Consider the following 13,698-nt stretch of genomic DNA (forward strand, 5'->3'; position numbering starts at 1 on the left):
TAACTCAGAAACAATCTAAAAAAGTGTTGTGGTTTGAATAGGGGCTATGCTGGGGTGTGGGCCAGCTAAATAAGGTTGAAATTGTGAGGCTGTGAAGTACAAGGTGCACTCTGGGCACCATCCTAAATACATTCCATTCATATCTGCAACTGAAGGTTACTTGCTGTGGTGAAATTAAAAACCCAGAGAAGCATACAATTATTATTAAGTGCTGGGGGTCCACACGACAGAACCAAGTTGTTTTTTTCCATGGATAGATGAAGTACTTAAACAAGCATTAACTACATCATTTAAGCCATTAACCGTACAGTTTTGTTTGTAGAGTCGCACTGTCCTCTAATCACATTTTTCCACTTTAAAAACCATCCAATCTAAGTTCCATTACATTTTTTTAGTCCTCGGGGCTTCTATTTATATTCCATTATGTGAAAACTCTGAAAGTTGTCCACTTGGTTCCTCTTGAGAATTCCCGGATGTTTGACACAGCTGTTTGAGTGTGAACCAGTTTGTCTCTGGACTCATGTGCTGTGTTTTCCCAGCTGTAACACACAGAGAGTAAAGAGGATCATATCCGAGGGTTAACCATCTTGCCTTCAGATGTAAGCAGTGCTATGTATATGAAGGGGGGGGGGGGGGGGGGGGGGGGTCAGCATTATGGATGGTGCTGCGAGGAATGGAAATCTAAGTGCATCTGTTTCTGAAGCAAAATGAAATCAATTGGATGTTCATGAGATTCTCCTTCACACAGTATGCAGAGCATGAACTGACCTTTGCCCTGTGGCATCTTCAATTTGGATTTACATAACCACCTCAGCACGCACCGAAACACTTTAATACCAAAGTATACAGTAACATAGAGAGGAGTCAGCATCCGCCAGCCACAATGTATTCACGCACAGCCCCTACACACTGACTGACAGAATGCACGCAAAGCAACCTCAAAGTCAGGCCACCTTTAGCAGATTGCCACCACACTGTCATGCACCATGACTGGCTGACATATGACACAATCACTGTTGATTACTGAGGAGACAGTGTTTACAGTGACACTATGTATGGACAGTTTGGGTTTGGGAAGAAATCTCAGTTCTAAGGCTAGTCAGGTGCTACTACTCACACACACAGTGCAGATTCAGACTACTGAGAGGTAATGACTTAGGGAAAGGTTACACACACACACACACACACACACACACACACACACACACACACACACACACACACACACAGAGAGAGATGCTGCACCCACCATTCTGCAGTCCTTCGCTTGGTGCTGGGCTGCCACACATTCTAATGATGACAAATACATCATTGCACTAGAATGCCGTAGGGACAGCAGTCACAGGCAGTCAAGTCTCCGCAAAACCTGAGCAAGGAATCAATACACCATTTGAGTTTTACTGATACCACGCTGGAGCCACACTGAACCTATACCACTAATATTATACGCAGCGTTTATTATGACCTAACACATGCCTACAAAGACTAATAGGAGTTATACAGCTTTGTGTTCAGCTCTTTTAATTTCGATATGGACAATCACTGGTGTGTCGCAGTGCTAATATGCCTTTATTTACAGTAATGGAGGAAGGGGGCAAGTGTGCACCATATTCTCACAGTACTGGATTTGTGTCCCCTCTCAACTGCAGCACAGCTGTCTTAACAGCCCCCCCCCCCCCCCCGCCCTCCTCTTGTTCCCCCTGCAGGCTGATCACATGCTCTATTTTGGAATGGAGCTCTGGCCTGTTGTCTCTTTGTGTCGCCTAAAGTGAAGCATTACGTGAAGCATAAAGAGAAAAAGATGATCTGTGTGTGTGGAGGTGGAGGGTTCGACACCTTTACACGATCAGAGGAGTCACACATTTATGCAGCCGTCTTCTATTTTTAATCAGCCCAGTTTGATGTCTATTCTTGAGCCACTCCCTAATAGTTAGCGAGAAAATGAGTCTTCCTTTCTGGAACAGCGTCTCTTGGCTCCGGGCAGCGTGATGATGGTGACACAAAGGATCTTCTGTGTCACTTGGCTGTGATGCAGCAAAGTGGTGCACACCACACAGGCTGCACGGAGTCAGACTCTCCTCCACCCATCTGGTTTGGAGGGGAGCTGCACTGCTCCCTCATGTTTTCTGGTTTTAAAAGAACCAAAGGGGGGGATACGTGCGCATTATGGAGTCCATGCAGATGTTTTGGAGTGCAGAAAGTGCAGACTGGCCTGGTGTTGAATTGCACATGAATCTCAGGTGAACTAATAGCACACTGAGAAAAGAAACAGCCACAACGAATTTCATCCCCATGCCGTGATCAATCAACGGCCTATGTTAAAGCGCTCCGTGTGGCCTATTTATGAGGACATGAACTGTGTTCTTACTGCAGGTTTTCCACACAGGTAAGAGCTATTTCTACTAATAGCACCATCTGTTGGCAGAAAATGCCCCCATTCTGTCTTGGTGCATGCAGCATGTACGCCACATGTTCAGCAATGAATCTTTACGGTCACGGGAATCTACTGGTATACGCGTATATGATAACAGATTAGCGACACCTCTGCTTCACTGTGGGCTGTCCTCATTTACTCCGAACCTCCCCGATTCCCCTGTAGTGCCAGCCTAATTAGCCAACCACAAGAAGACTATATTATATAAATGATTTGGGGTTAACAGAGACTGGAAAATAGATTGTAAATGATTCGACTGACAGAGCTATGGGTGGACAGGAGGATGAAATGTTGACACGCAATAGCGTCTAATCTCCCAATAACCCCTCTGGGTCCCGTCCTCGCCACACTGGGGGGACATGGGCTTAATACCAGCTGCGAGTCAATTTAATTAGCTGAACATATCCTGGTCCCAGCCAAAGGAGACCTCAATATTAGGCTGACTCAGATTGTAGCAGTCCAGCTGGCCCAGGCAGAAGTGAGAGTTCAGAGAAGGGCCGCAGGGAGAGATTATTGTAAGTGATCCGATGTGATTATTCTAGCAACTGTAAAAAGGAAAGAAAAAAACATGAATCTCTCTATTTCTCTTGTGATAGGCCACATATCATCAACCGAGATCCAGGGGTCAGATTGTTAAACTATGATATTCAACCACACCTCATGTCTTTCTCCGTCATACATTTAAACATTTACTATAATGAATCTATTAGTTTGGACAGGAAGAGTTCTACTGGTTCAAGTATACAAGCAAACAGTTCATGTTGCATTTAAACGATGAGTTCGCATTAATTATGAAGAGTTTCTGTTAAAATGAAAAATGAAATCATTAATTTCACAAAAACATTCATGACCTAGAGGCAGTATACCCCGTCACAGGTGTTCCTGCCGCACAGTATACGCACATCTCAGGCAAGGTTAGCTTTGCACTCCAGGATCCATATAGAGAAAATATGAGGACGAGCACGAGGAGCGTCTTACTGACGCAGAATCAAACTTCGCTCCTACTGCATTCTTCTATAACACGATTTGATGATTTTAATGAGACGTTCAGTGTTGACCCGACCCTGTCAACGTCAACATTATCATTTTTATTTGGTCTGAGCGTTGGAGGCCACCCTGCTCATTACGCTACAGCTCCACTGTGTAAACAGAGAGCGGCATGAAAGGCTGCGAGGGGCCCCTGCATGCCTGTGGGAGGACGGGCGTACTTCATGGTTTATGTTTGAAAAAGAGCCATAATCTTCCAGCTAATCTGGGGCTTGGGGTGGAATTCCCCATGCACCGCGGGCTCATAGGAGCTAGCACACAGTTTTTAAAAAGCCGGGTAAACTACATAAACATAGACTATGGATTGAGAAACGTAGTCATGATTTATTTTCTCACCCCTCTCAATGTGATCAATTCTAATGTAACAACAATGTATTTGCAACTTAAATCAAAATGAAGTTAACCACCTTAGGCTTAATACTCTATTTGCAGTTTTTTTTGTTGCACAGACTAAACATTTACACACCTCTGAATACTTGTTTGGGACTAAAGCAACCATTGCCCCCTAGTGCTCAAAATGGGCAATGTCTGAATTGACATATCTTATTTCACAATTAGAAGAAATCCTTTAAGTTGCAGTGAAAACCACTCTTACAGCAACATGGCCGCCAGTAGCTCATCTCTGGGGGAAAGTCAACAATTTTTCAATCTTTCATGTGACTGCGAGTATTATCCAAATGTAATGACCTGCAACAATGTTTATATAATCATGCACAGCAGAAAAAGGGCAGCGCTCAAGAGCAAAAGCACAGTACGTCTCGTGTTTGTAGTTTCCTGCAGTTTACTGAGCTGTAACGCTGGGCTTTCACTCTGTTTTGAATTAAAATGTTTAAAAAAAGATCACAGACATTTGCAAGACTGATCCTCAAACTCAAACATACAAATGAACACAAAAAAAAACATGGTTCAGTCCCTTCCTGGTCTATTTGTGAACCCCTCTCGCTTAAACACATTTGACTAAAGATGAGCCTTTTCTGTCATGTCTGCCGTCTACCTTCACAGCCCTACAATTACACAGACCAATGAAACGGATATTACATAAACTTGATTTAATAGTGTATGAAAACAATACATTTTACAATGTTTTTTTAATTTCCCGTTTTGTTTTACTCCAGTCACTGTACCAGCACAGTCATATATAAGAGCCAAGAGTGCAAAAATGAAGATACATCGATTAGGGGCACATCAGACTTTTCTCCGGATGTGCAGGATGTGGATGTCTGGACTACTAAACTCTGGGTCTTGCTTGTCTGAAGGGATCTCCTCACAGTCGAAGTTTTGATGAAGCAACTAAAAGATAACAAAAAAAATCCACATACTTACAGAGGGATGATGCCATGTATATCTCAGCTTCTTAATGTGCATTTACTTATTTATTAGTATTAACAAATGGAACACACAGTTGGGCTCTCACCTCAAAAAACTGCCTTTCCACTTTTGGGTTGACACCCTCCGTGCGCTGCTCATAGCAGCAAATAATGCAGGTCTCTGGTCCAGAGAGCAGCTTCAAGCTCTCCACCAGCGGAACAATGGACTGTGTGGAAATAAATTATAAGGCATTACAAAGAGAAATGCAGTATACACACAGCTTTTATTCAGATATACAATGATGGTGATGCAGTGCAAATTTGCAAAAGTTTAGATTAAAAAGGAGAAAACTCTTGTAAATGACCTGCTCATAATAGATGCAATCTGCCATAAGGACATAATGTGGGGGAGGCCGGAAGTCAGACACATCTTCACCCCTATAAAAATAAATCAAACAGTTTGCAATGGGTTGAAACAGTGGCTTGGATATACAAATGTAATCCAAAAAACAAAACATAGGTACAAACCATTTCAGTACCTTGGCAGTTACTGATCCACTGCTGATGAGTGCCTGGTTTTCCTGGATGTTCACTCTTAGCAGGGTCTGCAAGTCCTCCAGGTCCGTCACAGTAACTGCAGCTCTATGGGATTTAATACAAAAGCAATGAAAACTGCCCTTTGGCTGTCTGTATGTTGTTAGTTTTAAATCATTCTTATATACAGTCTGTGGTTTTAATCACAAATAAAAGGATGTCATGGCTGTCGTTCACTCAGCTAGCAAGCTAGTATTAACTGCATGTATATCGATGCTTTAAGGACAGAGTAACACGTGAACACACAAACTAAGCAGTCATCTCACCCCAGTGTTGCTGCCATCAGACCAACGACTCCTGTCCCAGCTCCTAACTCCACAACCCTCTTGCCCGCCCAGACGTTCACTCCAGAGGACGGGTCATGAAATTGTTTCGTCTCTAAGTATTTGGCCAGAACGATGGCCGCATCCCACACCACACAGCCAACGTCTCCTAGGTAGCACTGCTTCACCTTCAGGGTACACCCGTCGTTTCTCTCAACTTCTCTCACAAAATAATCCCCCTCGTCTGCGTCTGCCGCCATGTTGGCCGCGGCAGGAAGGAACGGGTAGAGGACTTCCGGTTTGATTTTTCCAGAATAAAAGGGTAAACTCTTCATATCACGGCAAGTGCACTGAATGAACAGACGTTACACAGAAGGTAGAAAACTTGTGGGTTTTTTGCACAAGAACAAATTATTAGCAAAATGCTACTGTTCATTCTGTAAAATACTGTAATCATTATTTTAATAAAAGTTATGGAGGCCCTTCAGCAGCACTGTCAATTGTTTTAAGATATAAAGTGATACATCTCTTTTTCGAATCGATATATCGACTACATAAGTTATGTCCTATGTACAATCTATGGGTATGTCAGGCCTCCACCACAAGGCACGTACACAAATATTATATGTGACTATAAGGTCAGGATCTTGACCTCAAACACGTGATGCTTATTGCTTTGAAAAACTAATTTGTCAACACACTCCTCAGGCCATGTATTATCATTGTACATGTGTACTTCTAGTTGCTTCCTCTTTCCTTTTTCCTCTTCACTCGTTTTAGTTCCTCTTCTTGTCAAGTCATGCTTCGCTTAACCTTTTGGATAGCTGTTATCCAGCCTATATTTTATGACATTATGGTCTAGTGGCAACTAATGATGAACACATCTTTGTATAGGGTATTTCTGTGTAACATTGAATTGTGTAAACTGATATGGTTTTGTTCCCGGTTTGAGGGTTGCTTTAAAATCTATACTCCAATTCATACATCCCCAAAAGTAACTAAATCAATCATCCAAATGAAAAACTATCCAAATGATAAGTCATACAAACCATACTATAATCAATTTCACTGCATATACTGTTCTCATCAAGACAATTTCCATTTCACTGTCTATGTGCCTCCTATTGGCATTTGTCTACAATTAAGGTGTAACAGATGTAACTTGAACATTTAAATCAAAATCTGTGTTGTTTCAGAAAGTTCTCAAGACCTAAACAAAAATAAACAGGGACCCTAACCTGGTAAAACTAAGTAAATAAATAAAATAAAAAAGACTATCATGTGACTAATGTGAGATCTCTGAGCTCTTCTTTTTATAATGTGTATAACCTTGTTATCCATGAAAAGAGCCCATAGACACCGTGGTCTACTCTGAATATCACATCAATTGTTTCTTCTTAATATCTTTCGTTTTCTTTTTTACTGTATTATGTTTGATTTCCAAAATTAGATAAATTAAAATTGAGGTGCACACTGCAGTGTGTAGCCAATCAATCAATCAATCAATCAATCAATCAATAATTTAACATAAAGGCTAAATAACTATGTCAGTAATGTCAGTCAATCAATCTGTCAATCGTCTTGGTTTAAAAATGTCACGTGACTGATTTGCGCAGACGCCAGATTACAGGATCTGAAATGATCGCGCGCGTAGCTAGCAGAGGCGGTTTTGTTAGCTAACAGTTAAAGCTAGCTGTGAGACTTCTTTGCATTCCACATAAAGCGTCCGGGTTTTTCGCAAATTAGGGCTCAGTTGACTGCAGTTTTTTTTTGTTGTTGCTAGCATTCTCAAATGTATTCATTAGTTTGGTAATATACCGCTCTGCCTTTGCGAGGGTCTAACATGTTTCGTAGCAGCACAGAGGAGGTCGGTGACACCTCGGAATGTGGACAGACATGGGGGGCGTCCCCAACGGACAGAAGCAGGCTAAATGAAACGACCTCGTACGATCCCGGATCAGCCTCCTCCGGTTCGTCCCACCAATGCTTAGATGAAGGCAGTACTAGCTCCAGCCACGGTCCATCACTCCCCCGAGCGGCCTCAGGTGAGTTTAGTTTAAGCTAACACTTAGCATCTTTTACTGTCACAACAGTGGCATACAAAATGAGATTAGAGAAATTATAATAATAGCAATGGGGCCCACATTTGTAATTCTTAAAACCTTGCCTCTGGGCACGGCAGTAATAATATGACACAGGCCCTCTCCTCATGTTTTGTCTCGACATAGGTCAGTTGCATCAAAGCTTCCTGTTAGGCAGGATCAATTCATCCCTCCTTGCATCTACCTCGGACAGTTCCTCCCTCCGCAGCCATGGAGGAACACCAAAACTCAGGAGGACACCAGGATTTGCTGGGGCCACACTCACACACCCAGCACGCACCCCATCGACCGATCACACCGGTACTGCAGCCCTACATCATGTTTGAACATGTCAACATGGCTGAAGCTGTGTTTCTCATTCTGATTCCTGTGTTTTTGCAGCAACAAGCAGCTCTTCTGCGACCACAACCTCCGGTGCCTCTGTGATTGTGGCAGTGGTTGAAGGGCGCGGTTTGGCTCGGGGAGAGATTGGCATGGCCAGTCTCAATTTGAAATGTCCAGAGCTTATACTCTCGCAGTTTGCAGACACTGGGACATATGCCAAGGTAACCAGTTCATGGTCAAAATCTACAGTACAACCTACAGTTTTCATTGGCTTGTTAATCATGGCTATGCTCAGCAGAGACTCTGAAATAAAGGCAACTCCTGTCTCATTCATTATTTTACTCTTCTGAAGGTCATAACCAAGATTCACATCTTGGTGCCACTGGAAATACTTATGCCAGACACAGCCAGTGAGAAGGGGAAAGGAACGAAGCTGTTCAACCTCATCACAGAGAACTTCCCGGTACCAATGCAGTATAGGAGTCATAAGCTAAACACACAATTCATTGAAACAAATGCATACTTTCAAAGAAGAAGGTGGCTCACTCATTCACTCACTCGCTCCTGGTTGGCACTACTGTGAACTGTGTATGGCGCATCCCACCTATTGACATGTTTTGTTAAATGTTAATGTTTACATGTTTTTTTTTGTCAGGGAGTAGCTTTCACTGCTATCCAAAGGAAGTATTTTAATGAGAGGAAAGGACTGGAGTACATCCAGCAGCTGTGTGCTCCAGAATTTGGCACAGTCCTCATGGAAGTGCAAGCTAAGTACGCCACTGAGTACAATAACGTATAAAAATAGATATACTGCAACACAAATCTTTTGTTACAACTGATCATGATTTTTTTTTTTTCAGGTACTATTGCCTAGCAGCAGCCGCTGCTTTGCTGAAATATTTAGAATTCATCCAGAACTCCGTCTACGCTGGCAAGTCTCTCAAAGTGAGCTTTAAAGGGAGTGAACAGACTGCAATGATTGACTCTACATCTGCCGCCAACTTGGAGTTGGTTGTCAATAACAGAGACCACAGGTAAGAGGGCAAGAGTATGACACGTGCAGCGCTTGTGTAATCATGTACAGTAAAGTGTTCAGTCTGTCTCTACAGGAGCGAGCATACTCTTTTAGGGGTGCTTAACCACACCAAAACATCTGGTGGTGCGAGACGGTTGCGCTCCAATATTCTGGAGCCTCTCGTTGATGTGGACACCATCAACATACGCTTGGACACCATACAAGAGCTGCTGCGGGATGAGGAGCTCTTCTTCGGCCTGAAGAATGGTCAGGAAATAATCCTACGTTAAATGTAAAGTGCATGCTGGAGTTGGGAGCATAACACAGTATTTGACTATGTGCACTTTTTGCCCTCCTTAGCCATAGCTCATTTCCTTGACATTGACCAGCTGCTCTCTGTTCTCGTCCAAATCCCAAAGCAGGAAACGGTACGTACAGTACTTTCAGTACTCACAGTTGCATAAGATGATTTCATTGCAGTGGAATGTCTTGTGTGTGTGTGTGTGTGTGTGTGTGTTCAAATGCTTAAAGACACGTGGTATTTCTTTCCCTTTTCTTGCCTTTTTCATTACGGTTGCTTTGTTTTTGCAGGTTCAGGTTGCTGAAGCAAAGATTACACACGTCATTCAGCTGAAACACACATTGGACCTGGTGCCGCGGTTAAGGGTCTGTGAAATTTGTTCAACATCATCCCGTAGCCATGAATAGAATGAGAATGAAAAGCTTTTTACCCCACAACAAGTATTGTACTAGTCGTTTTTTAGTTAGAATGTCAATTAAAGCGCACTCTATGAACAGATGGGGTTGAAGAATTGCAACACGGCTCTGCTCAAGGCCTACAGCACCGCATTGGAAGACAACAGGTACCAAGCTTTCTGCCTATGTTATAAATATAATACACATTTACTATCGTGTTCTGTGTACAGACTTCTGCCACCGTATTTGTGCCCGCATCAGGTTTGACATGATCCTAGAGCAGATCAAGACCGTGATTAATGACGACACCACCTACCTGAAGGGGAGCCTGAACATGCGCACCCAGAAGTGTTACGCTGTCCGCCCCAACATCAACGAGTTCCTCGACATTGCACGCAGGGCTTACACTGAGATAGTGGACGACATTGCAGGTGTGTAGTCTGTCCGTTCGGTTAATATCTTTGGTTTGCCATGTTTGTTGTATGTTATTTATACATACGTTGTGTTGCACAGGGCTAGTGAACCAGATGGGGGAGAAGTACGGTTTGCCAATGCGTACCAGCTACAGCACAGCTCGAGGTTTCTTCATTCAAATGAAGCTCGAGGGAGTGGTCTTACCTGAAGGGAAACTCCCCTCTGAGTTTATCAAGGTGTTTATCATGGTCCACTAGAGGCGGGGCTAATAGACTAACTAAGAACAGAAACACGAATTGCCCCAATCGGGACAATAAAGTTAAATGAAACGATTGAACACAAAAAAAAACATATGCCACCGCAGGTCACAAAGCACAAGAACAACTATGGCTTCACCATTGCAGACCTGATGAAGATGAATGACCGCTGTGATGAGGCCCTGAGGGAGATCTTTCACATGTCCTATGTGTAAGAAAGATCATGAACCTATCACTTACAAACATGCACAGGAATGTATCGTGGGCACTTAATGGCACTGTAATGAATATTGAAAGAAATAATGATCATAGAGTTTCCTTGAGTAATTTGTTGATTTAATCTGTCTTAATTGTTTCTCTGGCACTTTTTCCATTCCACAAAGGAATACAACTGTGCAGAAATGTGCCTAAATTCAAAGATCATCTTTAAATATTGACTACTACTTTCTGTCCACCAGGGGGAGCTATTTGTTAGCTAGTTTCCCTCCTGCACAGTGCCCCTGTAGCGTCTGACTTGTCTCCTTACAGGGTGATATGTCAGCTGCTGAGCACTATCCACCAGCACATTCACTGCCTTTACAAGCTCTCGGATGCCGTATCCATGCTGGACATGCTGCTGTCACTGGCCAATGCATGCACCATCTCAGACTATGGTATGTATGACTCACTGTCATCCAAACTTGTCAAATGAACCTTAAATAAGAAGACCGATATGTTGTCTGAGGGAGTGATGTGTCCACACAAGGCAGCACCCAGCCAACGTCACACATGACAGACGGAAACTGCTCCTCTGAGCTGGCAGTTCTGCTGGCCTCAGTTTTTATTTTTTTATTTTGTGAGTCGTGGGCAACACCAGCCAGATCAGCCACGTGGGTGGTGAGCGCTGGCCCTCAGCTGTCTGAAAGCATATCTCCATAGACATGTGCTGACTGCCTGCCCCCCCCCCAGCCCTGCCAGCGTGTACTCAGATTACCCTTGTTACATAAGTGAGCACTGATGTGCTGTATTCACAGAGACAAATCTCCTCAGCAGAAGAGCTATAGCTGGCTGTAACAACTGCACACACCTCTGTCAGAATTAAGCTTTTATTGTATTTTGACACTTTTCAGTTAAACAGCTCGCAATTAAGAACTTAAAATGAAATCATATACCTGATCATTTAGTCACAGTTTACTGGCTTTTTAGGTTTGCAACAAAATTGCCAAATACTAACTCATACAGTGCAGCTGTATTTGAATGCGTTTTGATCATTCCATGTTATTATATTTACAAAATTCCAACAGTTCGATGCATTTTTGACCATTGCTTTGTCTGCCAGTGCGCCCTGAGTTCACAGACACACTGGCCATCAAGCAGGGTCGTCACCCCATTCTGGAGCGGATAGTTGGACAGCAGCCTGTATCGAACAATAGCTACATCTCCGAGGGCAGCAACTTTGTCGTCATCACTGGACCCAACATGAGCGGCAAATCCACCTACCTCAAGCAGGTGGCGCTGTGTCAGATCATGGCTCAGATAGGTCAGCGGCAAACCGTTCAGCCTCGCATGAATTTGGGGTCCAAAGCTGCACAGTGCTAGGCATGCACTTGGCTGGATGTTTTGAGTAACGCCCTTACATCATTATTCCAGGCTCTTTTGTCCCTGCGGAGTACGCCTCGTTCCGTGTTGCTGACCAGATTTTCACCAGGATAGGTGTGGATGATGATTTTGAAACTAATTCTTCCACCTTCATGTTGGAAATGAAGGAGGTATGTTTGTGTCCCTTTTAGCATTAGGGCTGCTAATGATCTTTAATTACATATATGAGGGAACTAAATCACAAAAATGATGATTGACTGCATATCTACTCCCCAAAGATCTCTTACATAATCCACAACGTGAGCGACAGGTCCCTGATCATCATAGACGAGTTGGGGCGGGGTACCAGTGCCGAGGAGGGCATCGGCATTTGCCACTCAGTTTGTGAGTTCCTTCTTAGCCTCAAGGTAGAGTATGCACTTAGACAAAGGATTGTGTAGGGCAGGGTTGTATAAGATGAAAACCGGCTCAATCAGATCCGTATGCTCTGTATGACTTGTTTAACTTGTTGTCGGCTGTGTTACACCTCTTAGGTCAGCAGTAAAGTCAATACAGGAATAGCTTGTGTCTTTAGTTTTCTAAGGTGTGTGCTGTTTCCCGGCTGTTTGCAGGCGTTCACCCTGTTTGCCACGCACTTTCTCGAGCTGTGCCAACTAGAGTCTCTTTATCCCAACGCGGAGAACCAGCACATGGAGGTTCAGCACACACGCAGTGGTGACACTGGTGCAGAGAGTGTTGTGTATACATACTTGCTGAATCGAGGATGCTCTGAAGAGAGACACTATGGTACAGAAACCAGTGAAATCTGACTACCATCCTGTGGAAACTGGTCATGAAAAAAGGTTACAGAGCTCGTTTTTGCTCTTCTAGGTCTGAGAGCAGCAGAAATGACGGCACTTCCCTCAAACATAATCCAAGAGGCAAAGATGATTGCCTCCAAAGTTAGCCAGCAGCTTTTGGTATGATTCCTGAAAAATAAACATATTGGACCCTGAGAGTCAAATGCTATACAGTGACAGATATAATATTTAATCCTGCTTTGTACCAGAGAAGTGCAAAGTAAAGAAACAGTGTCCATGGTGTGGTTTATTATTGTTCTAGGCCAAACATCACAGTGATCCGGGAACACAGAGGCAGAGAGCGGTGTACAAGCTGGCCACCCGCCTCCTGCAGACTGCCAGGAACTCCAGACTGGACCGTGACAGCTTGCGTATGTATCTGAAGGGCTTAAAGAAGCAGTATGAGGCAGAGCTGCTGGCAGCCGGGCAGCCAGCATCTATTGACACAGAAGAGGAATGACTGATTCAAAAAAATAAATGTCGATGTATCATTACTGGGCATATTGTGTTGAGATTGACATATTTAATAATAAATTAATTTCTTTGAATTTCAGTGTTCATGGGTTTCTTTTTGGACAGTCTATTGAAATGAATTTGGAAAATGTTATCTAAAACATGGTCGCAAAATATGTTACATCCCTAAAGTAACACTGCCCTTACACCATAACACATTAAAATACACTTAGTATGGTTAGGTCACAAGATATACAACAGTTATAGTGGAAGTACACATATAATGTGCTCGTGTTTTATGGACTTTGGGGCAGTGCAATGACCACTCCCCTCTTTGATTTTGCCGAAAGTGAGATTTATGAGCCGAGGCTGTCT

The 13,698-nt window shown here is 43.3% G+C and overlaps 2 protein-coding genes across 2 annotated transcripts; one reads left to right on the forward strand and one right to left on the reverse strand.

The window, feature by feature from the left end:
- Positions 1-4,400: 4,400 nt before the first annotated feature.
- Positions 4,401-5,907, reverse strand: vcpkmt (valosin containing protein lysine (K) methyltransferase). The gene is made up of 5 exons (XM_079174220.1): positions 5,649-5,907; positions 5,317-5,430; positions 5,154-5,226; positions 4,896-5,015; positions 4,401-4,771 (listed from the first exon to the last, which is right to left on the reverse strand). Exons 1-5 carry the CDS (start codon positions 5,903-5,905, stop codon positions 4,667-4,669), a joined length of 669 nt encoding a protein of 222 aa, XP_079030346.1. The 5' UTR covers positions 5,906-5,907; the 3' UTR covers positions 4,401-4,666.
- Positions 5,908-8,205: 2,298 nt separating this feature from the next.
- On the forward strand, positions 8,206-13,330 carry msh4 (mutS homolog 4; the record flags this gene model as incomplete). Its single annotated transcript, XM_079174121.1, has 18 exons — positions 8,206-8,292; positions 8,424-8,534; positions 8,727-8,842; positions 8,932-9,105; positions 9,181-9,353; positions 9,447-9,514; positions 9,678-9,752; positions 9,885-9,949; positions 10,044-10,213; positions 10,296-10,432; positions 10,561-10,664; positions 10,982-11,106; positions 11,772-11,972; positions 12,083-12,201; positions 12,310-12,438; positions 12,643-12,817; positions 12,902-12,990; positions 13,133-13,330. Exons 1-18 carry the CDS (start codon positions 8,221-8,223, stop codon positions 13,328-13,330), a joined length of 2,301 nt encoding a protein of 766 aa, XP_079030247.1. The 5' UTR covers positions 8,206-8,220.
- Between the last annotated feature and the right edge of the window lie 368 nt (positions 13,331-13,698).

The sequence above is a fragment of the Pholis gunnellus genome, assembly GCF_910591455.1.
Source record: "Pholis gunnellus genome assembly, chromosome: 15".
Lineage (NCBI taxonomy): Eukaryota > Metazoa > Chordata > Actinopteri > Perciformes > Pholidae > Pholis > Pholis gunnellus.